At 54.0% G+C, this 26479-nt stretch overlaps 2 protein-coding genes across 5 annotated transcripts; both read left to right on the top strand.

Moving 5' to 3' along the window:
- The first annotated feature begins 1723 nt into the window (after positions 1-1723).
- Positions 1724-7036, top strand: DHRS13 (dehydrogenase/reductase 13). The gene is made up of 5 exons (XM_033181871.1): positions 1724-2019; positions 2136-2254; positions 3220-3343; positions 3534-3845; positions 5924-7036. The coding sequence occupies exons 1-5, from the start codon at positions 1893-1895 to the stop codon at positions 6373-6375; spliced, it is 1134 nt and encodes a 377-aa protein (XP_033037762.1). The 5' UTR covers positions 1724-1892; the 3' UTR covers positions 6376-7036.
- Positions 6379-26478, top strand: FLOT2 (flotillin 2). 4 transcript variants are annotated; one of them, XM_033181866.1, is made up of 11 exons: positions 6379-7290; positions 16888-16969; positions 21552-21642; positions 22634-22757; positions 23153-23271; positions 23394-23507; positions 23598-23717; positions 23807-24021; positions 24441-24624; positions 24952-25101; positions 25214-26478. In XM_033181866.1, exons 1-11 carry the CDS (start codon positions 7242-7244, stop codon positions 25250-25252), a joined length of 1287 nt encoding a protein of 428 aa, XP_033037757.1. In that variant the 5' UTR covers positions 6379-7241; the 3' UTR covers positions 25253-26478. The 4 variants fall into 4 exon arrangements, with proteins under 4 accessions (XP_033037757.1, XP_033037758.1, XP_033037760.1 ...); XM_033181867.1 differs by lacking the exon at positions 21552-21642 and adding an exon at positions 19922-20012 and having other exon boundaries at positions 7092-7290; XM_033181868.1 differs by lacking the exons at positions 6379-7290; positions 16888-16969 and adding an exon at positions 19927-20012.
- The last annotated feature ends 1 nt before the right edge of the window (position 26479 follows it).

The raw sequence follows: 26479 nt of genomic DNA, 5'->3' as shown, positions 1-26479 counted from the left end.
ATAGGAAACTGGCCCTGGAATCAGGTCTGTCCCTGACTTTCATCTGCCCATCTAGGCTTCATCACTTTGCTCCCGGTGTCCTGATGGGCTTTTTGAACTCCCTAAGGACAGAAATTTGAATATCTTCCGCTCAGAATTTCCAAGTCTAACTACACTGCTGGGCACACCATAAGTACCAAATATCAGGTTCTAGGTTGTACTGAATTTCTCAGGCAACGGCCTTCTGCCCTGGAATACCCTTACCCATTCGTTCCTAGCTGGCCCCACCCTTCTTGCCATCATGGTCACTTGTAACTGAGTGATGGAGCTTCTCTGCCTGTCTCTATCACCTGTGAGAACCATTCCAAAGGCAAATTTCCTCCTGAAAGGCAGTAATAGATTTTACTTTCTATCTCTTCCGGCTTCCCTTCAGCCATGGAAGGCACTAGTGGGGCTGAGGTAGGGAGATACAGAGGGGGAATGAAGGAGTGAATTCTGACACCCCTCAACCGCCTGTGCCACCTTGAACAGTGTCCCCTCTAGCCTGTGTGGGGAGAACAGGGAAGAATCCTAGAAGCTGGAGGCTGGATGTGAAGATAAAAAATTGAAGGATTTGGCCCAGTGCGGAGGCTGACACCTGTAATCCCACCACTTTGAGAGGCTGAGGCAGGTGGGTCACTTAAGTTCAGAAGTTTGAGACCAACCTAGCCAACACAGTGAAAACCCATCTCTACTAAAATACAAAAATTAGCCAGGTGTGGTGTCACACACCTGTAATCCTAGCTACTCTAGAGTCCGAGGCAGAAGAATTGCTTGAACTCAGGAGGCAGAGGTGGCAATGAGCCGAGATCATGCCACTGCATTCCAGCCTGGGCAACAAGAGTGAAATTCCATCACAAAAAAAAAAGACAGCTGGACATGGTGGTTCACGCCTATAATCCCAGCACTTTGTGAGGCTGCTGAGGCAGGCGGATCGCCTGAGGTCAGGAGTTCGAGACCAGCCTGGCCAACATGGCAAAAACCCCTCTCTACTAAAAATACAAAAATTAGCCAGGTGTGGTGGCGGGGACCTGTAATCCCAGCTACTCAGAAGGCTGAGGCAGGAGAATCACTTGAACCCGGTAGGCAGAGGTTGCAATGAGCCGAGACCGCGCCATTGCATTCCAGCCTGGGCAACAGAGGGAGACTCCCTCTCAAAAAAAAAAAAAAAAGAAAGAAAGGAAGGAAGGGAAGAAAGAAAAGGATTTGTTCCTAGAGGGAAAAGCATCTAGGACTAGACTCAAAGACACACGTGTATTCATGTACACACTTGACTTCAGAAGGGAGGGACTGTGCTACATACACCTCGAGTAAACATATGGAGATATTCAAGCACATGCATTGGCAGAGACTACAAATGCAGGCACATACCTGGAGGGACTCTGCCGGAATGCACACAAACACCTACAGGTGCTTACATTTTCTCACAGGATCCAGAGGCACGTACACAACCCGAAGGGTGATCCTAGGAACCATGGGCACATACACACCTGGAGGTCATTCACATACAAGCGTTGTAGATGCATGCACATACCTAGCATGCACTCCCAGGGTGTCCGTGGACACTGACACCTAGGTGTCCACACAGGCACACACCTAGGGGGCGCTCCCAGGGCCCAAGTGCACACACGCACCTCAAAGGTGTCCACAGACGCACACGCCCCCAGGACGCCGACGCACGCCTAGGGGGCGCTCGCAGGGCCGGCGCGCACCCGCACGCACACACACCCCTACCCAGCCTCCTGCCAGCCTCCGCCTTCAGAGGCTGACGCGCCCCGGCGCCGTTCCAGGCCTGTGCGGGGCGGATCGGCAGCCGCCTGGCGGCGATCCAGGCCGGCGCGGGGCCTGGGCGGGAGCCGGGAGGCGCGGCCGGCATGGAGGCGCTGCTGCTGGGCACGGGGTTGCTGCTGGGCGCTTACGTGCTTGTCTACTACAACCTGGTGAAGGCCCCGCCGTGCGGCGGCATCGGTAACCTGCGGGGCCGCACGGCTGTGGTCACTGGTGAGTGCGGAGGCGGGTGAGTGCGCGCTGGCGGGGCGCGCGGAGGGGAGGCCGGGCCGGCGGTAGCGGCAGCCCGCCAGGCTCAGCTCAGCTCGGCTCGCGCCCGCGGTCCGCAGGCGCTAACAGCGGCATCGGGAAGATGACGGCGCTGGAGCTGGCGCGCCGGGGAGCGCGCGTGGTGCTGGCGTGCCGCAGCCGGGAGCGCGGGGAGGCGGCTGCCTTCGACCTCCGCCAGGTGAGAGGCAGCGGGGGCGCGTGGGACCGTGAGCCGAGAACCCGCCGGGACACAGAGAAGCCAGCAAAGGGGCTGCGGAGGATCCGGGTCCAGGGAGGAGAGTGCGGCGCTGCCGGCTGAGCGCGAAGAGGGAGCGCACGGAGCGCCGGGGTCACCCGAGGAAGGCGCACCAGAGCCGAGTGGGGGAGGGGCTTCCTGAAGGCCGTAATTGCAGTTCTGAGACATTTAAGCATCAGTAGAAGTTGGGTTAATGATTAGTAGGAAAGGGAACAGCAGAGAGCACAGCATAAGCAAAGGCCCTGATGCAAGAGAGTTGGACTGATCTGAAAAACTGAGAAAAAGATTTAATGAGGCTGGAGCACAAAGTATGAGGAAGATGGGCAAATGAGGGGGCTGGAGGCCCTTCTAGAGCCTATTGAGGAGCTTGGATTTTATAGATTGGGCAGCACAGACCAGTGGAGACCATAAACGGCCCTCAGTAGGCTCCGGACTGTCAGAATAGCCTTTGGAAGGAACCCCTTTGTGGCTGCGTGGTGCTTGGAGTGGAGGGGCAAGAGCGGGTGAGAGGAGACCAGTGAGAAGTCTGTTACAGATTTTGGGGTAAATGGTAATGGGGAAAGGAGGTGATAATAATAGCAAGTACCTACCCAGTGCTGCTGGAGTGTATTTTACACATGTTAACTCCTTTCATTCTCACAACAGCTCGGTGAGATTGGTACTGTTATTATTATTCCCTTTATGCAGTGAGAGAACTGAGGCCAAAAGAGATTAAGTATCTTGCCCAAGGTCACACCCTAGTAAAAGGCAAAGTCAGGATTTGAATCCACACACTTATCTAGTAAACTCTAAGATGTAGGGGCAGATTTTATTAAACAGTAGGAGATGAACTCTCAGAATTTGGTTCCTGGGGAGAGGGAAGAGGATAAAGATGCCTGGTGACAAGCCCAGCCCTTGCCGCTCCACAGGAGAGTGGGAACAATGAGGTCATCTTCATGGCCTTGGACTTGGCCAGTCTGGCCTCGGTGCGGGCCTTTGCCACTGCCTTCCTGAGCTCTGAACCACGGTTGGACATCCTCATCCACAATGCCGGTGAGGGGCAGCAGGCCCTGCGGGGTGGGGGGTGGCGGGTGGCCAGGGGCAGCTGCCCCCTCCAGCAGAAGCCCTGCTGGGGCCAGTGGACACATGGGAATGATGCCCCCTACTCCCATCTCATAGATAGGGATGCCAAGGCTGCAGAGCTCCTTCTGGAGCAGCCACTTACATCTAGCCTCTGCCCCAGGGATCAGTTCCTGTGGCCGGACCCGCGAGACATTTAACCTGCTGCTTCGGGTGAACCACATCGGTCCCTTTCTGCTGACACATCTGCTGCTGCCTTGCCTGAAGGCATGTGCCCCTAGCCGCGTGGTGGTGGTAGCCTCAGCTGCCCACTGTCGGGGACGTCTCGACTTCAAACGCCTGGACCGCCCAGTGGTGGGCTGGCGGCAGGAGCTGCGGGCATATGCTGACACTAAGCTGGCTAACGTACTGTTTGCCCGGGAGCTTGCAAACCAGCTTGAGGGCACTGGCATCACCTGCTATGCAGCCCACCCAGGTGAGGTCTGGTTCTTCGGCTTCCGATTCCCCTCTCCTTTCCATGCCCCATCCTGTGCCCCCCACACCACTACCACCTCCCCACCCCCAATCCCTCATTGAGTCACAGAATCTCAGAGCAGGAAGGAAGCATAGTCCAAGGAGAGACCTGTTCCTTGCTGCTCTTGGAACCAGGCTCTCCTGGTTTAGATTCTTCCTTTCACAGCACAAGCCTGGGTGCTGAGCCCTGGGGGGTGTATGGCCATGAATAAGACCTGGATTCCCACCCCCAGGAGCCATCTGCACTGACTGAACTGATAATGATGATGATGATAGCTAATAATTTTTCATTCATCCAAGAAGCATTTACCGAGTACCTACTCTGTACCAGGCATTATTTGCAGTGCTGGGGATATAGCAGTGAACAAAACAAAGACCCTGCCCTCATAGAGTTTGCATTCTAGTTTGGAGGCGAGGGAGAGAGCCAATAAATATATACAATGAGGGGTGGTGACAGAGTTCTCTGAGGAAAGAGGAAACAGGGCGAGGGGCAAATGGAATGGGAATATGGTGGGGCAGTCAAGGAAGACATATCTATAAAGGTGACATTTGAACAGAAGCCTGAAAGATACATGGCTCACTGGGGAGATGCCCAGAAAAAGAGAGAACAGTGCAAATAATAAGTGCAAAGGGGCCGGAAGCGGTGGCTCATGCCTATAATCCCAGCACTTTGGGAGGTCGAGGCTGGTAGATCACTTGAGGTCAGGAGTTTGAGACCAACCTGGGCAGTATGGTGAAACTGCATCTCTAGGCCAGGTGTGGTGGCTCACGCCTGTAATCCCAGCATTTTGGGAGGCTGAGGCAGGCGATCACAAGGTCAGGAGTTCAAGACCAGCCTGACCAACATGGTGAAACCATGTCTCTACTAAAAATACAAAAATTAGCCAGGCGTGGTAGCGTGTGCCTGTAATCCCAGCTACTCAGAAGGCTGAGGCAGGAGAATCACTTTAATTCAGGAAGTGGAGGTTGCAGTGAGCTGTGATACTGCCACTGCACTCCAGCCTGGGGGACAGAGCAAGACTCCGTCTCAAAAAAAGAAAAAAAAAACCTGTCTCTACTACAAATACAAAAATTAGCTAGACATGGTGTCTGCCACCTGTAGTCCCAGCTATTCACGAGGCTGAGGCAGGAGAATCGCCTGAACCTGAAGGTGGATGTTGCAGTAAGCTGAGATCTCGCCACTGTACTCCAGCCTGGGTGACAGAGCGAGACTCTGTCTCCAAAACAGAAAAAAGTAAGTGCAGAGGCCCTAAGGCCTGGTGTGCTTGAGAAAGGCTAATGTGGCTAGAACAGAGTGAGGGGGGAGAGTGGCAAGAGGTGAGGTCATAGAGAGGCACTGGGTCCTGTAGGGTTTGGAGGGAGGTTCACTATAAGCATTCTGACTTTTACTCTGAGTGAGATAATTGGGGATCTAGAGGCACACTTTGTCTTATGCAAGAGGTTATACCAGGATAACAAGATCTGCCATATTCATATTACCATACTGCATTTTAGATAGTCACTGCCTAAAGCTCATTAGTAATTATAATAGCGATGATCACAATTAAAAGCCTTTATTAAGCCTCTATTATACTCCATATCCCTAATGTCCAAAATAGTGGCTGGTATACTGCAAGTACTTAATAAATGCTGGTTAAACAAGGAACAGGACTTGAGCTAGAAGAAAAGATGGAGAGAGACTGAGAATTGTTTCAGGCATGGGACACAGCATGAACAAAATCTGGGATGTGAGGTGAACAGGCAGTTTGGATGGAAGGGAAGAGGCTTCATGCAGGAAATGAGTGCAGTCACCTCGAAGAAGTCCCGAATGCCTGGTAAATACTATCCTGGTTCCCTTGAAACCAGATTCTGTCCCTATTCTTCTAGCTCTGTTCTATTATTATTATTATTTTTTAAAGAGACAGAGCGTCACTATGTTGCCCAGGCTGGTCTCAAACTCCTGGGCTCAAGCGATCCTCCTGCTCCACCTCCCGAGTAGCTGTGACTATAAATGCACACCACTGTGCCTAGCCCAACTCCTTTCTTTCTTCCTGCCTACAGGGCCTGTGAACTCGGAGCTGTTCCTGCGCCATGTTCCTGGATGGCTGCGCCCACTTTTGTGCCCATTGGCTTGGCTGGTGCTCCGGGCGCCAAAAGGGGGTGCCCAGACACCCCTGTATTGTGCTCTACAAGAGGGCATCGAGCCCCTCAGTGGGAGATATTTTGCCAACTGCCATGTGGAAGAGGTGCCTCCAGCTGCCCGAGATGACCAGGCAGCCCATCGGCTATGGGAGGCCAGCAAGAGGCTAGCAGGGCTTGGACCTGGGGAGGATGCTGAACCCGATGAAGACTCCCAGTCTGAGGACTCAGGGGCCCCATCTTCTCTGAGCACCCCCCACCCTGAGGAGCCCACAGTTTCTCAACCTTACCCCAGCCCTCAGAGCTCACCAGATTTGTCTAAGATGACTCACCGAATTCAGGCTAAAGTTGAGCCTGAGATCCAGCTCTCCTAACCCTCAGGCCAGGATGCTTTCCATGGCACTTCATGGCCCTTGAAAACCTCGGATGTGCGCCAGGCCATGTCCTGGACACTGATGGGTTTATGATCTTGACCTCCATGGTTACTTTCTGGGGCCCCAAGCTGTGCCCTGGACATCTCTTTTCCTGGTTGAAGAAATAATGGGTGATTATTTCTTCCTGAGAGTGACAGTAACCCCAGATGGAGAGATAGGGGGTAATATGCTAGACCCTGTGCTTCTCGGAAATTTGGATTTTGTATTTTCAGGCCCCACCCTCATTGATTCTGATCAGCTCTGGAGCAGAGGCAGGGAGTTTGCAATGTGATGCACTGCCAACACTGAGAATTAGTGAATTGAGCCCTTTGCAACTGTCTAGCTAAGTAGTTAAATTACCCCCATGTTAATGAGGTTGAATAAGGCTCCCGAGCTAAGGGACTTGCCCAAGGTCTCACAGTGAGTAGGAGGAGGGCCTGAGATTTGAACCCAGGGGTCTGAGGCCAGGGCCGACTGCCGTAAGATGCGTGCTGAGAAGTGAGTCAGGGCAGGGCAGTTGGTATGGAGGTGCCCCATGGGAGTAGGGGGACGCCTTCCGGGCGGAGGCAGGGCTGGGGCGATCTGTATCTGCAGCCCCTTGGAATAAAGCGCGTTGACCGCCGAGGCTGCGCTCGCTCCTGCCTCAACCCGCCGGCCCCGCCCTCCGCCGCCACACTTCCGGCGGGGCTGCGACCACAGAGGGGCGCGGGCGAGCGGGCGGCCGGCCGCTGGGGGTGGCGGGATAGGCTGGGCGCGGCCAGCGCTGCGGACCCGCTGCTGCTCTCCGGGTCTGTGCGGTCCCGAGGGCCGTCCGTGCCGCCGGCGCCATGGGCAACTGCCACACGGTGGGGCCCAACGAGGCGCTGGTGGTTTCAGGTGAGGGGGCGGCGAGGAAGGTGGGCGCTGTGGAGGGTGCTCGTGGTGGGTGCAGGGCTGGGGAGTGCACGGGGAAGAGCTGGGCCTGAGTCCACCGCGCGGCGCAGGGCGCTGGCCCCCGGGCGGCACCTGAGGCCTCTGACAAGAGAGATCCCCTTGTGCTCACGCTTTCCTTGCTGCGCACCCTCGGGCACCCACCAGGCGCTCCCCCTCCCGCTGCGTGTTTTCCTGTGTTTATTTGCTTCTCCTCCCCCTCCCCCTCCCTAGGTGGGGCCTCCCCGCCGCTCCACAGTGTGGTTGGGGGTCCAGAACTGAAGCCGTGGGGTTCCAGGAGGGAGGGAACTAGTGGTTTCGGGAACGCAGAGGTTTGGCTGGATTCCAGAGCCCGGGATTGGGGGCGGGTCGCGCAGCCCTGGAGGGCAGGTGCCTGTATGGGGAGGGGCCCTGAGACGGAGGTCCTTTCTCTGGGCACAGACCCGTTAATTCCAAGCACGCTGGGGCTTGTTGGGGATTACCGGCACTGCCCGCCCAGGAGACGCGGGTGTGGCCTCTACAGGTTGGGAAACCCGGTTCTGGGCTGTGCAGCTCAGGATTGCAAAATGCTGCAAATTCCATTATTTCTGTCTAGGTGGTGCATGGGGACTGCGGTACTGGGGAAAACGAGCCGCTATTGAGATTTTATATTTGGGGTGCTTTGAGAAGCGGCTGACACCTTGCAAGCCACCAGGTTGTGCAGCTCTTGACTCTCAGGAGCTGGGGGAGGGGGGTCCTGGTGCCTGACAGCTTGGAGACCTGGAGCTGGAGGAATTTCTCGTGTCTGTCTTCCCACTCTCAGTGCTGATTTTTTTCAGCCTGCGTGCAGATTTGGTAGAACTGGTTACTGAAGAGGTAGAAGGGGGTAGAAGCCCTGAGCCAGGCCTTATAGCTGCCAACCCTTGGAGAGGTGTGATAAATCCACTGGGAATTTTCATTCCAAAACATGGCTTCAAGTTCACTTTGGGTCTCAAAATCAGTCTCTCCACTGGGACATCCCCAGTGTGTGGGAGATAAGTACCTTACCCCCCTGAAGACCAGAAATAGCCTTGGGGACAGAAGGGAGACTCCCAGAGAACACTGAAGCCAGACTTGCTCCTCTATATGACCTGGACCTGTCTCCCAGTCCACACCCTTAGAGAAGGTTTTTAGAGACCAGAATCTGCACTGTACTTTGTTTTTCTTGTGGAATTTCCTTCAGGAAGCCCAGACTCTGGACTGAGAAGACAAAAGCTACAATTCCATCCTTGTGATGGGACTGAGCGGCAAGAAGAGCCCCAGAGATGGGCTTGCTCTGTGCCTTCCAGTTACTGAGAACCTGGTCTTCAGAACAGAAGTCAATGCACTGTTAGCTTCAAAGCCATTTTAGGGGTGGAAAGAGGAGGTCATGCTGAGAACTGAGAATGCTGGAGTCAGGGAAGCAGAGAAGGTTGGGGGTGGCGGATAATGCCTGGCACAATGATACCTTGGGATTTGAGATGATCAAGCTGAGATCCAGCTCCCTCTTGTCTGTGGACTCCTGAGAAAGCAGAGCAACTGCTCCCGCCCCTGCCCCCACCTGTCTACCTTGCTCCTTGGACCTGCATCTAAGACCAGAGGCATCTCACCTAGCCCAGTTTCAGAAGGAGGATGCTAATACATCTCATGATCATCTTTTTCATCCTTTCTTTTTTTTTTTTTTTTTTTTTTTGAGACGGAGTCTCGCTCTGTCGTCCAGGCTGGGGTGCAGTGGCCAGATCTCAGCTCACTGCAAGCTCCACCTCCCGGGTTTACGCCATTCTCCTGCCTCAGCCTCCCGAGTAGCTTGGACTACAGGCGCCCGCCTCCTTGCCTGGCTAGTTTTTTTTTTGTATTTTTAGTAGAGACGGGGTTTCACCGTGTTAGCCAGGATGGTCTCGATCTCCTGACCTCGTGATCCACCCGTCTCGGCCTCCCAAAGTGCTGGGATCACAGGCTTGAGCCACCACCGCGCCCGGCCCTCATCCTTTCTTATTATCTAACCTCCCTCCTTCAGTTTGTAACATAAAACTTTTTTCTCTCTACTTTTGAAAATTTTAAAGGGGAATCATTTTCATTTGGATGGGGTCAGGGTGGGGATAAGAGGGAAGAAAAGCATAATTTTATTTTCACTCACCCTAACTGAAATTTAGTGTTTCCTGTGATTATGAATATTGGCAACAATTCATGATAGTATTAGCAGAAATTTTCCTACTACCCTACAGTTATTGCTGGTACCTTGAAAATCTGTTGGCTGGGCGTGGTGGCTCATGCCTGTAATCTCAGCACTTTGGGAGGCCGAGACGGGAGGATCAGCTAAGGTCAGGAGTTTGAGACCATTCTGGCTAACATGGTGAAACCCTGTTTCTGTTAAAAATACAAAAAATTAGCCGGGCATGGTGGCACGCACTTGTAAGCATCTCAAAAAAAAAATAATTTACATTTTGAAATTAAATAATTGCATTTTGAAATTAAGCTAGTAATTAGATTTACCACTAGATCTTAATATTTAATGTATTTTTTTTTTTTTTTTTTTTTTTGAGATGGGGTCTGGCTCTGTCGCCCAGGCTGGAGTGCAGTGGCCGGATCTCAGCTCACTGCAAGCTCCGCCTCCCAGGTTCACGCCATTCTCCTGCCTCCGCCTCCCAAGTAGCTGGGACTACAGGCGCCCGCCTCGTCGCCCGGCTAGTTTTTTGTATTCTTTAGTAGAGACGGGGTTTCACCGTATTAGCCAGGATGGTCTCGATCTCCTGACCTTGTGATCCGCCCGTCTCGGCCTCCCAAAGTGCTGGGATTACAGGCTTGAGCCACCGCGCCCGGCCATATTTAATGTATTAATAAAGAACAACATATTACCATATTGCACATTTGGTTTTAAATTTTGATAACTTTCAATATAATTTCTTATATATTTATTTTATGAATTTATAAGTATTCTTGGCCAGACTAATTCCTGTAATTCCAGCAATTTGAGAGGCTGAGGCAGATGGATCACTTGAGGCCAGGAGTTTGAGACCAGCTTGGGCAACATGGCAAAACTCTGTCTGTACCAAAAAAAAAAAAAAAAATAGCCAGGAGTGGTGGCACATACCTGTGGTCCCAGCTACTCCGGTGGCTGAGGTGGGAGGATCACTTGAGCCCAGGAGGCAGAGGATGCATTGAGCCAAGATCACACCAGTGCACTCTAGCCTGGGCAACAGAGTGAGACCCTGTTTCAAAACATAAATAAATAATAAATATTCTTGAGGAGGGGTCCTTAGGCATTGCTGGATTGCTAAAGGGGTATGTGGCTCAAGAAAGGCTAAACTCCCTAGTAGGATAGTGCCTTTTTTTTTTTTTTTTTTTTTGAGACACAGTCTTGCTCTGTCACCCAGGCTAGTAGAATGCAGTAGCATGATCACAGCTCACTGCAGCCTCGACCTCCCAGGCTCAAGCAATCCTCCCACCTCAGCCTCCCAAGTAGCTGAGACTGTAAGTGCATGCCACCACACTCATTGTTTTTTTTAAAAAAAAAAAAAAAAACGAGGTTGGCTGGGCGCGGTGGCTCAAGCCTGTAATCCCAGCACTTTGGGAGGCCAAGACGGGCGGATCACGAGGTCAGGAGATCGAGACCATCCTGGCTAATACAGTGAAACCCCGTCTCCACTAAAAAAATACAAAAAAACTAGCTGGGTGATGTGGCGGGCGCCTGTAGTCCCAGTTAGGAGGCTGAGGCAGGAGAATGGCATGAACCCGGGAGGCAGAGCTTGCAGTGAGCCAAGATCGCGCCACTGCACTCCAGCCTGGGCGACAGAGCGAGACTCTGTCTCAAAAAATTAAAAAAAAAATAAAAAAAAAAAAACAAGGTCTTCCTCTGTTGCCCAGGCTAGAGTGCAGTGGTGTGACTTCGGCTCACTGCAACCTCCACCTACCAGGTTCAAGCCATTCTCATCCCTCAGCCTCCCAAGTAGCTGGGATTACAGGCACATGCCACCATGCCCAGCTAATTTTTATATTTTTAGTAGAGACAGAGTTTCACCATGTTGGCCAGGCTGTTCTCAAACTCGTGGCCTAAAGTGATCCGCCCACCTCAGCCTCCCAAAGTGCTGGGATTACAGGTGTGAGCCACCGTGCCTGGCTGCTAATTTTTAATTTTTTGTAGAGACAGGGTCTCCCTATGTTGCCCAGACTGGTCTCAAACTCCTGGGCTCAAGCAATCCTCCCACCTCAGCCTCCCAAAGTGCTGGAATTACAGTCATGTGCCATCATGCCCAGCCAGGATATGGACTTCTTTTTTTTGAGACGGAGTTTTGCTCTGTCACCCAGGCTGGAGTGCAGTGACACGATCTCTGCTCACTGCAAGCTCTGCTGCCTCCCGGGTTCACGCCGTTCTCCTGCCTCAGCCTCCCTAGAAGCTGGGACTACAGGCACCCGCCACCACGCTGGGCTAATTTTTTTGTATTTTTAGTAGAGACGGGGTTTCACCGTGTTAGCCAGGATGGTCTCGATCTCCTGACCTCTTGATCTGCCTGCCTCGGCCTCCCGAAGTGCTGGAATTACAGGCGTGAGCCACCGCGCCCGGCCTGGACTTCTTGACTAGTGGGAAGAAGGTGGGCTGGACACGGTGGCTCACACCTGTAATCCCAGCACTTTAGGAGACCGAGGTGGGAGGATAACTTGAGGCCCAGAGTTTGAGACCAGCTTCTGCAACATAGCAAGACCCTGTCTCTACAAAAACAATTCTTTTTAATTAGACAGGCATGGCAGTGTATGGAAGGCTGAGGCTGGAGGATCACTTGAGCCCATGAGTTCAAGGCTGAAGTGAGCTGTGATTACACCACTGCATTCAGCCTGGGTGACAGAGTATAATACTGTCTCAAAAAAAAAAAAAAAAGGTAGAGGAAGGCCAGGAAGGGCAGGGGATGCTCCTGAGAGGGCTGAGTGGTGGGGCTATGTCCTGGAGAAGAGCTAAGAGAGTGGAACAGAGATTATCATGGAGTATTTTGTGGTTCTGGAGCTTAATTGTAGAACGGGAAAGCAAGTTGGGTTAGAAAGAGTGAGGTACAGTCAGGAGAAACTTCCAGGTCTTGAGATGAGGAAGAGTTACAGAAGTCAAGGGAAAGGCACCTAACTGGCCTCTTGGGAGGGGTGCTCAGGCTGAGTGATCAGGAAGCTGGCAGGAAGTTGCCTTCCAGGGGAGGATGCTGGTAGGGGCGGGCAATCTGGCAGTTTCAGCTTCCTGTTGTTGCAACCCTTGGGAACCTGGCCATGTTGCCCTTAGCCAAGGCCCAGCTTGAGCTGTGGCAGCCTGCTCCCCAAGCCAAAGAATAAGTTAAAGGTAAAGGTTGGGCTGGGTGCGGTGGCTCAGGCCTGTAATCCCAGCACTTTGGGAGGCTGAGGCAGGCAGATCACCTGAGGTCAGGAGTTCGAGACCAGCCTGGCCAACATGGTGAAACCCCATCTCTACTAAAAATTTAAAACTTAGCCAGACGTGTTAGTGGTTGCCTGTAATCCCAGCTACTTGAGAGGCTGAGGCAGGAGAATCTCTTGAACCTGGGAGGCGGAGGTGTCATCGAGCCAATAGTGTGCCACTTCTTTCTAACCTGGGCGACAGAGCAAGACTCTGTCTCAAAAAAAAAAAAAAAAAAAAAAACGAAAAACAAAGAGTGGCCATCTACCCTGTCCATCCCCCACCTCACTCCCTCCCTCATCCTACCGCCACCACTACCACCTTCCCACTGCACATTGAGAAGTCCCCTGGAGCTAGCCCAAGGCAACCATGCCCCAGCCCCCACCAGGCCAGAAGATGTAGAATAAGCTGTGATTTTTGGTCCCCTTCCAGTTTCACTTGATCCTGAGATGGTTTGGGTTTCAGATTGAGTGCTTGTCCTCAGAGGCCTCCCCACCCCACTTCCCAGGTCAGAGAAGCCCGGAATGGCTTACCTTGAACAGTAGCCCTGTAAGCAGGTAGTTCTACCCCAGAGAAACAGACAGACAGAGACCCAGGACCCCCTCTTACTGTTCCCTGCCCACACTGTGGGGCTGCTCTTTGATCCCTGAACCTCTGGCTCTGCTACTGGAACTTCATGCATGGCAGCAGACCCAGAAAACGGGGTTACCTGCCTGGTAAGCAGTATTAGATGCCAGCTCTCCAACCTTTCAAGCCCTCCCCACTGGGAGGTCTTTATTTCTTTGCCTCCACCCACCCAAAATTTGTCCCCAGTTTCCCGTTTTCTCCATTGTGTCTGTTTCCATTATTGTCCTCACCATCCACCCAAACCCAGACTCTAGAGCTGCACTGTCCAATGTGGACAGGAGCCACAGGTGACCATTTAAATTAATTAAATAAAAAATTCAATTCCCTAGTCATACCAGCCTCATTTGAAGTGCACAACAGTCGCATGTTGCGAGAGGCTGCTGTACTGCACAGTATAAACACAGAAGAAGATATAGAACATTCTTACCCTTGCAGAAAGTTGTCATGGATAAGACTGCTCTAGAAGTTGTCTGCCAGCATCAGCCACCATGCGTTGCCTGGATTACTGCAAGAGGCCAGTCTCCCTGATCCCAGTGTCTTCCTCCTTGACCAAAGTGATATGTGTTTCTCAAGGGTTACGTTGCTCCCTATCACTCACACACACAGGTTCTTAGCCTAACACACAAGGCACTGTGTGATCTGCCCTCTGCCCCTCCTCTTGCCTTGTTCCCTGCTGTGAGTCCCCAGAGACACTAACCCAGCTGCATGAACCTCCCCCAGACCCTTGACCTTGGGAGTCAGACAACCTTTTGAGGTTCTTTGAAGATTTCATGAAAACCTAGCTTTGTGAACGTGGAAATGATAATGCTCAGCCAGGTGCAGCAGCTCACGCCTGTAATCCCAGCACTTTGAGAGGCCAATGCCTGTGGATCGCTTGAGCCCAGGAATTGGAGAACAGCCTGGGCAACATGGTGAAACCTTGTCTCCACAAAAAAATACAAAAATTACTGGGCATAGTGGCACACACCTGCAGTTCCAGCTACTCGAGAAGCTAAGGTGGGAGGATCAATTGAGCCTAAGAGGTCGAGGCTGCAGTGAGCCGTGATTACACCACTGTACTCTGGCCTGGGCGACGGAATGAGACCCTGTCTCAAAAAAAAAAAAAAAATGGTAACAGTCTCTGGTTTTTCCCAGATCACTTATTTCCTTTGAATTCTGTTTCCTGCACATTTTTTTGCACTGCAAGTTAACTGCCTGTCCAGTTTTATGAAGGTTTCCTTGAACTTGCTGAGGAATTTTGGCATTAACAAGAGAATTCACTACAAGAATCTTAGGAATTGATTTTTCTCATTTCTGTATAGGGAACCTGTAGAACATGTCTAGATCATGGATCTGGGTTGTGGCTGAATTAGATATTCTGTGTAGTTGACACACTGTTTCCAAGAACCACTTCCTTTTTTTTTTTTTTTTTTTTTTTGAGACGGAGAGGAGTGCAGTGGCACGACCTCAGCTCACTGCAAGCTCCGCCTCCCGGGTTCATGCCATTCTCGTGCCTTAGCCTCCTGAGTAGCTGGGACTACAGGCACCTGTCACCACGCCCGGCTAATTTCTTTTGTATTTTTAGTAGAGAAGGGGTTTCACTGTGTTAGCCAGGATGGTCTCGATCTCCTGACATCTTGATCCACCCACCTCAGCCCTCCAAAGCGCTGGGATTACAGGCGTGAGCCACTGTGCCCGGCCAAACCAGTTCCTTTTTAGGCCATTTTGCTTTGTCTTCACTTCTCCCATTGGTACCACAAGTTAGCCTTTGTTTTGAGACCTTGCCTTCCCCACCCGTTCCCACGGGTGGGGAACAAAGTCATTCTGAATGTTATGAAAGTAGAGAACCAGCCTCACTGAGATGTGTCTGCCAGGCAGAAGAGCAAACCCCCTCACCTTGGCTGGGAGACTCTTCCTTCCCTCCCAGCCCCCCAGTGTTGTCCCCGTCTGCCTTCCCTCTCTGTCGACACCCACCGTGATAACAGGTGAACTCCAGGGCATACTTGTTTATTGAATGAATTAATTAAAAATGGAAGCTGGACCAGGCGCAGTGGCTCACGCCTGTAATGCCAGCATTTTGGAAGGCCAAGGCAGGTGGATCACGAGGTCAACAGTTCGAGACCAGCCTGGCCAACGTGGTGAAATCCTGTCTCTACTAAGAATACAAAAATTTGTCCGGGCGCGGTGGCTCAAGCCTGTAATCCCAGCACTTTGGGAGGCCGAGACGGGCGGATCACGAGGTCAGGAGATCGAGACCATCCAGGCTAACACGGTGAAACCCTGTCTCTACTAAAAAAAAAAAAAATACAAAAAACTAGGCAGGCGAGGTGGCGGGCGCCTGTAGTCCCAGCTACTCAGGAGGCTGAGGCAGGAGAATGGCGTAAACCCGGGAGGCGGAGCTTACAGTGAGCTGAGATCCGGCCACTGCACTCCAGCCTGGGCGGCAGAGCAAGACTCTGTCTCAAAAAAAAAAAAAAGAATACAAAAATTAGACGGGTGTGGTGGTACATGCCTATAATCCCAGCTACTCGAGAGACTGAAGCAGGAGAATTGCTTGAACCTGGGAGGCAGAGGTAGGGTGCAGTGAGCCGGGATCATGCCACTGTACTCCAACCTGGGCAACAGAACAAAACTCCATCTCCAGAAAAAAAAAAAAAAAAAAAGCTGGCCTGGTGAGGTGGCTCACACCTGTAATGCCAGCACTTTGGGAGGCCAAGGCGGGCAGATTGCCTGAGGCCAAGAGTTTGAGACCAGCCTGGCCAACATGATGAAACTCTGTCTCTACTAAAAATACAAAAATTAGCCAGGTGTGGTGTAGGGGCACCTGTGATCCCAGCAACTCAGGAGACTGAGGCAGGAGAACCACTTGAACCCAGGAAGCAGAGGTTGCAGTGAGCTGAGATTGCGCCACTGCACTCTAGCCTGGGCAAGAGTGACATTCTGTCTGGAAAAAAAAAAAATGGAGGCCGGGTGCGGTGGCTCACGCCTGTAATCCCAGCACTTTGGGAGGCCAAAGCGGGTGGATCATGAGGTCAGGAGATTGAGACCATCCTGGCTAACACAGTGAAACCCCGCCTCTACTAAAAATACAAAAAATTAGCCGGGCATGGTGGCAGGCGCCTGTAGTCCCAGCTGCTTGGGAGACTGAGGCAGGAGAGTGGCTTGAACCCGGAATGCGGAGCTTGCAGTGAGCTGAGATCGCACCACGGCACTCCAGCATGGACAACAGAGTGAGACTCCGTCTCAGAAAAAAAAAAAAAAAAAAATGGAAGCTTTTCCAGATCACCTCTGCCTATTGTCCTGTTCTATTCTTCTGTTCTCTGGAAGCACTTACATTCTGAACTATTCACTGGCTATCCTTCTCTTTATGTAAATTGCCTGTCTACCAAGCAAGATTTTAAGTCCCATAAGGGCAGGGAGAACTTCTCATTTTTGTGTAACCTCAGCACTAGGCACCCAACAGTAGGCGTTGTCAAGTATCAGAGCAGATAAAGGACAAAAGTGGCTCAGTGGGCTGGATTGTAGACAGACCCAAAAACAGACTGACCTGTGGTGGTTTTTTTGCTCCCCAGGGGGCTGCTGTGGTTCCGACTATAAACAGTACGTGTTTGGCGGCTGGGCCTGGGCCTGGTGGTGTATCTCCGACACTCAGAGGTAAGCACCTGGGGCCTCTACGACCTGTCATGGAGTGGACCAGGGAGAGAGGGGCTTCCAGCATTGTTCTGCTTTACCCTGAGGGTCAGCTACATTCCATTCTGTTGGAGGGGCAGGGAGGGCGCCTCCTAAGAAGCATGTGAGATGGGTTGCACAGGGGTGCAGGAGACATGCGTCAGGTAGGTCTGTCATGGGCACCCCCTCCTTAATGGGTGTTCTTTTTTCCACCGGAGGTGGCATTACTTCTGTCCCAGAGAATTCAGGGTCATATCCCAGGCAGAATCTTGATTTCCTGATTACAACTCAAAGTTATTTAAGAAGTCTTTTATTATACAGCCAGTTTGAAGTGGGCATATGAAGGGGAGGAAAGGCTGGAGAGACCCCATGCACACCCTTACCTATGCAGGCCCTGGGGACTGCCGTCAGGGACTATGTGGCAGAGAATGGACATAGAGTCAAAAGTGGTTCTATGACAGTGGTGAGTTAGACTTAGGGAGGGGGACCTAATGAATTAGTGCTGGGGCTGAGCAAGACAGGTCTGGACCTCCTAAATCAGTCTGGAAAGACTTACTAGAGGAAGTGAGATTTCAGCTCCCCAGAGGACCCACCATCTGGCTCTACCTGCTGCTGCCTGCAGAGCCTAGGGGAGGGCCAGACCTGGCCTCTCCTGGCACCCTCACTGCCCACCCAAGAGATGAGGCATGCCAGCTACCTTTCCACAATCACCCCCTTCCTGATTATGGGAGATGGGGTGGTGGGGAGGAGAGGAACAGACCCTTCCCAACCACGACCCAGGCAACAAGGGCAGCAGAGCTGTCATGTTGCAAGGGGGTTGGTCACCCCACAGGGGGAATCATGGAGATTCCAGTGGAAACCTCCTCTGCCCCAGCCCCCACCTTTCAGCAGCTAGCTCGTGGGAGTCTGAGGGCATCTGCTAGGGTCAGGGGGAATTGGGAAGCATGGCACAATGGATTAACTTCACTGGTTCCCAGTAACCGCTCCACTCTCCCACCTCTCCCTCACTTTACCCGGCCGGAGGTGAGCGATGCTGGGGAACTCTTCTGGTTCAAGGCTCAAAGTGCCAGAGTAATCAATAGTGGCCACAGCCTCCACTCAGGAGGATCCTGGCTGCACCTGAGTGGGCCAGTGGCCTGTCAGAAGCCGTGGGGAGCCCTCTGCAGACATACCGCCACCCTGCACACTGTGCATTCCCAGCACAACAGAGTATCTTGTCCAGGCATCTGTCCTGCATGGGCAGCCACTGCTAGGCCAATTCCCCTGCAGTCCGTTCTCCGGATTCTTGGTCCCCTGCTCTCCCTTCTTGCTCCAGGGAGCAGAGCCAGGACACAAGGGCCGAGCCTTTCTAACAGCAAGTTTGGAAGTTAGAGGTGAAGGGTCTTGTATCTCTTCCCAGAACACTGAGCTCACACCCAGGCTCCACATCCTCCCTCTGGTCTCACTCGCTGGGTAGTCTGAGCCAGTAGTCCTTCCCCTCATCCCCTTTTCTTCGGGGGCAGCCTCTTCCCCAGTCCCTAGCCTGCTTGGGTGACATCTCCACAGGCTGGGGCCTTTATTTCCCTATGCTGGCAAGAGCCTCTCAGGTCAGAGTAGAGGCTTCTAACTCAGCCTGGATACTTAGCCTCCCTCTCGAGGTCCTTTCCGCAACTGTCTATATGTCACCTGCCCTTGGGGTCAGCCATTCTTCTTCCAGGCTCAGTGACCCCTTCTGCTGCACTTTGCTGCCACATCCTATACTATCCCGAGGCCCTGATGTGGGCAGCTCTCTCTTACCTGAGCAATTCTTCCACCTTTGGCATCTGAGCTGCAGCCTCCCTTCTTCCCTCCCCACTACCCTTCCTCCCTCCCTCTCTCTCCCCTGTTTCCCTCTCTCCTTCCCCAGAAGAGAGCTTGGTGGGTTCCTGTCTGAGCCGGGTCAAGAATCCTCTCAGGCCCAAGGCTGCTAGTGTTAGGGGCTCAAACGAAGGCAACCTTTGCACATCTGCATGGCCAGAGCCCCAGGGCTGGCACTGTGGGGATGGCCCGTCCCGGGGCTGAGATGGGGGCTGCACATTGACTGCTGCTCCTTATCACCCCTCCACCTGCTTCTGCACCTTCACCTTCGGCCTCTGTCCTCTCTTCCTTCCTCTGATTTAGGGAAACCTTCCACACTGTCCACAGCCTGGACTCTGTCTAGACACCCAACCTGCACACACACTGCCTAGGGAGGCCCAGCCAGCATGGCCCAGGGAGCTTCGAGGCACCTTGTTTTCTTTGCCAATAATCTTCTCTCTGCCCCTGGCAAACTTTGGAAATTCCCAATTAAATGTCTCCCTTGTCTCCCAGTTGTCCCTGAATATTCTGGCAGGGACACACTTTCTCCTCCCCGAGCCTTCCTTGACCCCCCACATCAGAACATTTGGGCTTTTCTGGCCTCGCCTTGCCTTCTTAGTGATAGAAATTGCAGACCTGGCGGATTCAGTGTTTGCTGAAGCTTAGGAGTCCCCAGAATAGCCTCCTACTCCCGATTTCTGGAAACACAGGTTTACCTGTGTGAAGACAGGGGGCTAAGGCTCAGTCTCCCAGATTGCGACAGGATCCCTGGGAAAGTGAGGTGGCAGGCAACCCAGGTGCCCTGTGCACAAGCCTCCTGACCTCAGGCCACAGGCCCAGGGTGGCAGCAGGCATCTTCCCCAGCCCAGCAGGTCCTCACTAGAAGGGTTTGGGGCTAGAGAAGAGACCCAGAGGCCTCGGATCAGCACGGGGGGTCTCTGCTCTCCTGCAGCCCTCAGCTGAGCTGGTAGTTGGGGGGTTGGATTACTGAGAGCATGCTCCCCCGCCGCCGTCCCCAGGCGTCAGGCATCAGTGCTTGTCTGGTAACTACTGTGTGTGTTTGCTGTGTCCCCTTCTCCCCTTCCTGTCCCTACCTCTCCCCACCCCCTGGCTGCTCCTCAGACTGTCTCTGGAGGTTATGACCATCCTGTGTCGCTGTGAGAATATTGAGACGTCGGAGGGGGTTCCACTATTCGTAACAGGGGTTGCACAGGTAATAACCCACCTGCTTCCTCCTCCGTGTCTAACCTTCTCTCTTCCTGCCCTGCGGGGCCTGGCAGACAGGAGCCAGTGGACTCCCCTCCTGAGACCGTGCCTTCCTCCCTCTCCTCTTTTCTCTCCTCCACTGCTCTGGGTGCCAGTATGGATCCCTGTAGATCCCCAGGTCCCTTGCCCTTGCCTATTGGACTGCAAGTGGGAAAACAGCAAGGGATTCTGGAAGCTCTGCCAAGTCTGCCAGTGAGTGTCCCTGGATGCCAGGCCTTCGTTACCATGCAGCCATAGCTGGTGAAATCTATTCTTGGGCTTAAGTGTTAAGTAGCTCCAAATGCTTACTCTGTCATTTGAATTGCTTCATTCACCAGCTCTCTACTGAGCACCTTCTCAATTCAAGGCATGTGGACTGCAGGAACGAACAACAAAAAGCCCCCGCCCCCTCAGAGCTTGTGTGCCAGCAGGTTCCCAGGCTGGAAGAGGCCTGAACTGCATCTTTCTCATGCCCTCCCTATGCATTAAATTGCCCTTCAGCCTCCACTTAGGCAAAAACACTATACCACCACTCCCTTCTTCACCCATCCTGCCGTCTCTAATGGGGAAGGGGACCATCCCCATCTCCTTAGCCCTTGTAGCCATGGGAGGTGCAGAGGCCTGAGAGGCTCGGAGTACCTTGTGTGGAAGGGGTAGGGTCCAGGCCTCCCTCAATACCCCATTTGATGCAGTCCTGTCCCGCTCCACACCCACACCTGCACTTGAAACACCTGCACATGCCCAGATCCCTTTTAAGGCGGGTGACTGTGGACCCTGGAGGAATCAGATTGCCTGGCCAGAACAACTCTTTCCAGGGTTAACACTCCTTGGCCAAGAAGCTCTAGCGTGACCTCAGTCTGCATTCCCCATGTGACTCACCTGGGCCTAATACCAGACGTGGGTTTCAAGTCAAAAGGCTGCAGCCACCAGGTAGGGCTTCTCTGGCAAGGGGCAGATACAGAATCACTTCCATCTTAGCCCAGCAGTGGGCATACTCCAGGATGCCAGGCAATCAGACAGAACTTTCTGGGCAGCTTCCTGGGGCAGTCTGGAGTGCTGGGTAGACAAAGGAATGGGCCAGGGCCCCTGTGGGAGGCTCAGATGACATCCACGGATGGCCTGCGTGGCAGAGCCGGGAGGACCAGCACTGACTTGCTATCCTAGAACATACACACAGCTACACCTGAATTCTCCCCCAACCACTAGCCCCCGACCACCTACAGCCACTTCTTTCTACTTCATTTTCCTCGCAACCAGCCAGGCTGACTTGAGCAGAGGGTGTGTGCACATACACAGCTCACTTCCGCTCCTTCCCCTGGGGCCACCTGCACCCACCTGCCCTCCTGCCCACCTGCTTCTCAGACACTCCCATCTCAGCCCCATGGAGAGTCCTTCCTCCACCTTCCTCACCAGGACCCAGCCGGAGCAGTGAGGTACTGGACTCTTTCCCAACACCACCAGGCCCTGCGCCCCCAGACCCATGCCCCTGTTTTGCGTTTCTTGGCAGGATTTCCCTAGAGATTATGACGTTGCAGCCCCGCTGCGAGGACGTAGAGACGGCCGAGGGGGTAGCTTTAACTGTGACGGGTGTCGCCCAGGTATAGTAACTCAGCAGCCCTGCGCATGTCCGTTGAGCTGCCTGGTCCCGTACTCGGGTTCGGGGGGAGGAGGAGAGGATGGCAGCCAGGGGCAGTCTCTCTCCAGCGCCCCAGCCCCCGCAAGTCCCGCAAGAGAGGGCCAGTCGGGTCGTCGCCACTGGAACATGCTCACCAGGCCCTTTTGGCCACGCAGCAGGACTAACAGACACCCCTTCTCTCCTCAGCGGGCCCACGAGGGACAGAACCAGTGCTGAGGGCTCCTGGCTCACTAACCCCACTCCCATTCTTTGCAGGTGTTGGAAATGTCAAGCCCCAGAATCCAGGCCTTCCTTGTTCCCTGGGTATTGGGTGGGAGGGATGGGGGCCCAGAGGGAGAGGCATGTGAGGCAGAGGAGCTCTGGACTCTGGGAGTCAGAGGCTGTGTCATATACCCAGCTGGGGGCCTAGGTGAGGGCTTCCAGCCCCGATCCACCTCTTGGCATCACAGGGCAGCAAGGTTCAGCCATGCTGCAGGCCTCGGCGAGGGGTTGGCTGAGTACCTCAAGAAGGAGAGGCATCCTTGATTGCATCCGCCAACCCTCTCATGCCCTGTCCAGGCTCTTTCCTTCTCTGTGTCCCTATTTCTCATTCTTCTTGTTATACTCTCTGCCCCTCAGCCTCAGGGTCTCCCACATGTGGGAAGCCTGCAAGGGAGGAATTGGCTGGTGAGGGGACAGTAGGCTGAAGGGGAGGGGAGATAAGCCCCGAATGCCCATGAGAGGCCGTGGCAGGGCCTTGGGGCTGCCAGTACAGGTGAAGTTTCACAGTGTAAGAAGCCCTTGTGCTGCTATCTCCCCACTAGAGGCCTCAGACAGATTCCAGCCTCCCAGGGCCTCCAGGTCTGAAAAAAAGGAAGGGAGGAGGCCCAGCCACCATCCTGCCTACCTCTGGGTCTGGGGCCTCCGTCTTCCTCACTCCAGCCTGGCTGAAGTGCCCCTGTCATCACTGGCAGGTGAAGATCATGACAGAGAAGGAACTCCTGGCGGTGGCTTGTGAGCAGTTTCTGGGTAAGAACGTGCAGGACATCAAAAACGTCGTCCTACAGACCCTGGAGGGACATCTGCGCTCCATCCTCGGTGAGGCCCTGTCCTGCCTTTGAGGAACCTCACGGGGCCCCTCAGCCAAGGCAGGAAGGGGTGCAGGGCTGGACAGGGGGCCTGTTTCACTGGCGTTTCAAGCTCAAACATTCTTCCTCAAATATTTAATTTCAAAACCTCAGGTGACTTGAGTGAAGGAGAGGGCATTGGGGTGGGATGGGGGCTGTCAGTCTGTTCAGGAACCTAGTGCTGCTTGGGACACTTTTTCTCGTCCAGCCTGGACTGTGCAGCAGGAGGCTCGGTGTTAAGTGCTGTTGAGAAGATACCCCAGGAGACCCAGTTCAGACTGCACCCCGACCTCTACATGCATGCCTCCTCCCTTCCCCAGCTGGCTGGGTCCCTGGGGAGCCAGCCCCTGATCTCTCTGCCCCCAGGTACCCTGACAGTGGAGCAGATTTATCAGGACCGGGACCAGTTTGCCAAGCTGGTGCGGGAGGTGGCAGCCCCTGACGTTGGCCGCATGGGCATTGAGATCCTCAGCTTCACCATCAAGGTATGATGTGATGGGAAGCTGTATCTCCTGGTGTCCATCTGGGAGATGGTGGCTTCGCTAGAGGGGCATCTTTGTGCCTCTGGCTGCTCCTTTGAGCCTCTGTTACCCCGTTCCCTCCCCAGGACGTGTATGACAAAGTGGACTATCTGAGCTCCCTGGGCAAGACGCAGACTGCCGTGGTGCAGAGAGATGCTGACATTGGTGTGGCAGAGGCTGAACGGGACGCAGGCATCCGGGTATGTGGGTTCAAGGACAGGAAGCTCAGGGGTGATGGGACCATGATGACTCGGGACCTCTACTCACTCACCTGCCCCTTTTGCCCCCAGGAAGCTGAGTGTAAGAAGGAGATGCTGGATGTAAAGTTCATGGCAGACACCAAGATTGCTGACTCTAAGCGAGCCTTCGAGCTGCAAAAGTCAGCCTTCAGTGAGGAGGTTAACATCAAGGTGAGCAGCCTGAGGGCATCCTGGGTTGGGCCTCAGGGATCAGGACTTGGTGACCAGCCTCTAAAGTGCCAACCACCCTCTTGCTACAGACAGCTGAGGCCCAGTTGGCCTATGAGCTGCAGGGGGCCCGTGAGCAGCAGAAGATCCGGCAGGAAGAGATTGAGATTGAGGTTGTGCAGCGCAAGAAACAGATTGCCGTGGAGGCACAGGAGATCCTGCGTACGGACAAGGAGCTCATCGCTACAGTGCGTCGGCCCGCCGAGGCCGAGGCCCACCGTATCCAGCAGATTGCTGAGGGTGAAAAGTGAGAGCCGCCCAGGTGCCGGGGTCAGGGCTTAGTCAGGCTCCTCTGCCTTCAGTGCACTCCCTGTACTCTCCTGACCACAGCTTGGAAGTCACTTCTCCTCCACCGTGTCTTCTTACTCACTGTGAAGTGAGGATAACCCCACGTACCCTGTGGGACTGCTGTTAGGAAGACTAAATAGATAAAGGAGGCTCCAGTGCCTGGTGTAGTGCTTGGGCATAGACAGTATCCTGGTTTGTCCCCTCTCACTTACAGCTGGGAGCTAGTGGCTTCTCCCTGGCCAGAGCCAGAAGGTCAGGCCACCCCCCTCTGCCCCCTGACAGCCCCCAAGGCAGAGTATTTGAAGGATTGGCCCCTAGGCAAGGCTTGAGGGGCCCCTGGTACATCCCACTGATGCTGCCTGGCCTGGGCTCCCCCAGGGTGAAGCAGGTCCTCTTGGCACAGGCAGAGGCTGAGAAGATCCGCAAAATCGGGGAGGCAGAAGCAGCAGTCATCGAGGCAATGGGCAAGGCGGAGGCTGAGCGGATGAAGCTCAAGGCGGAAGCCTACCAGAAGTACGGGGATGCAGCCAAGATGGCCTTGGTGCTGGAGGCCCTGCCCCAGGTGAGGCTGCCACCTAAGTGGGTCCCAGGGTCCAAGTGTCCTTGCTTGACTCGCTGGGCAAGTGCCAGAACTTCTCTGGGCCTTGCGAGTAACACAGGGACAGGTGGCTAGAAGGGTTAAATGAGGAGCATCTTCAGCAGGGAGCAGGAACCCTACAACAGACCTAAGCCATCCCTGGCCCACAGGGCCTCTCTTACCATGGCTCACTAAGGGCCACCCGGGCTGCTTTGGGGTTGGAGTGAGTTGAGGAAGGGAGGGAGAGATGCTGAACCAGGCTGGGAACAGAGTCGACACCAACCAGGCTCTCCTCCCACTCTTACCTCCTAGATCGCTGCCAAAATCGCTGCCCCACTTACCAAAGTCGATGAGATTGTGGTCCTCAGTGGAGACAACAGCAAGGTCACATCAGAAGTGAACCGACTACTGGCCGAGCTGCCTGCCTCTGTGCACGCCCTCACGGGCGTGGACCTGTCTAAGGTGTGTGCCTGCCTAGCTGTGGTGGGGTTGCCCGGGCAGCCCATCGGACTGGCCAGGCACAGTGGTCCTGGGTCCTGGAGCCAAGGCCTCATGGCATCTCCCATCCTTGCAGATACCCCTGATCAAGAAGGCCACCGGTGTGCAGGTGTGAGGCTCCTGCAGGCCCACTCTCTTCAGCAGCCACCTAGCCCTCCCTCCAGCACCCGTTTTAATCCCACAGAACTACGGGAATGTTACTGACTCTGGTGCCTTATCTTGAAGGGACCAGAAGTGCTGCGTGTTCAGGCCATCTCTGGCTGTCTTCCTGTCTCTCCTGTCTCTGTCCACCTCCTCCTCTTCCTCCCTTTTACCCCACTTTCACTGCCACTTTCATCAGGTTTGTGTCTCATCTCCCTGTGTGTCTTTTCCTTTGTCTCTTTTTCTTTCCCCCTATGCACATCATGTAGTTTAAGCTGAAGATGTTTATTACAATCACTCTCTGTCTGTGGGGGGTGGCCCTGCTGCTCCTCAGAATCCTGGTGCCTTGAAGTTCTCTGTGCATCTGCCCATCCTCCCTATGGCTGTGGCCAGAGCTCAGCATGGGCAGGGGTTCTGGGTAGGACGGTCACTGTCCTCTCTCCCGGACTGGTCTTCCCAGCCCCAAATCCTGCCCCAGGAAGCCCACAGCCTCACCCGCTGCTGCCCCTCTAGGTCTGGGCAGCCATGACCTGCAGGGCCTAGAGCCACTGTCCTTCCCCTCATCCGCCCAAGACCCCGGCTGGCGCTCATACCCTGTCCTTTCTCCCTGACCCCACGGGCACAGAGGCAAGACCTCCTGTCTACAGCAGCTTCCTCAGTTTCCTACTGCCTTAGGAGGCCCCTGCTTGTGCTCAGGGAAGGCCTCTTCATGGGCATGTGTCTGCTGGGGCGGTAGGGCTTGGTCCCACTCTGCTAAGTTTTCTGAGATGAAAGTCTAGCCCTCTTGGGGACAGAAAAGTGTGTAGACCTTCTTCCTGCTAGGGCTGCACTGTCCTGGGTGTTGGGCCCTTCTGGTGGGCAAGGCTGTGCCAACCCTGTACAGAATCGAGTGCTGTAACCTGGCCAGACCCCAGAGCCCTTGTGCTATCTTTCTTCCTGGCCAGAGTGATGGGGTTCCAGGCATGGGGAAGCAACCCAATCCTCTGTCTCCTTGCTCCAATGGAGGCAGAAGAACCCAGGACCCAAGCGTCTTGGCAGGGGTGCTGTGAATGTCCAGTGGTCCCAGCACCCCACCCTGGCCCTGCCCCAGCCTGTGTAGCTCTTCCTGCATGTGGATGCTGCATGTCTGGTCTGGGGCTTGGATGTTGCACTGCCCCACTGCCTGTCCCTTCTGGTAAAATAAAGATCTCTTAATGCCCAC

Source organism: Trachypithecus francoisi, unplaced genomic scaffold (assembly GCF_009764315.1).
Source record: "Trachypithecus francoisi isolate TF-2019V2 unplaced genomic scaffold, Tfra_2.0 Lachesis_group20, whole genome shotgun sequence".
Classification (NCBI taxonomy): domain Eukaryota; kingdom Metazoa; phylum Chordata; class Mammalia; order Primates; family Cercopithecidae; genus Trachypithecus; species Trachypithecus francoisi.
The sequence above is the reverse complement of the archived record's forward strand: the minus strand, read 5'-3'. Positions and strand labels throughout refer to the sequence as shown.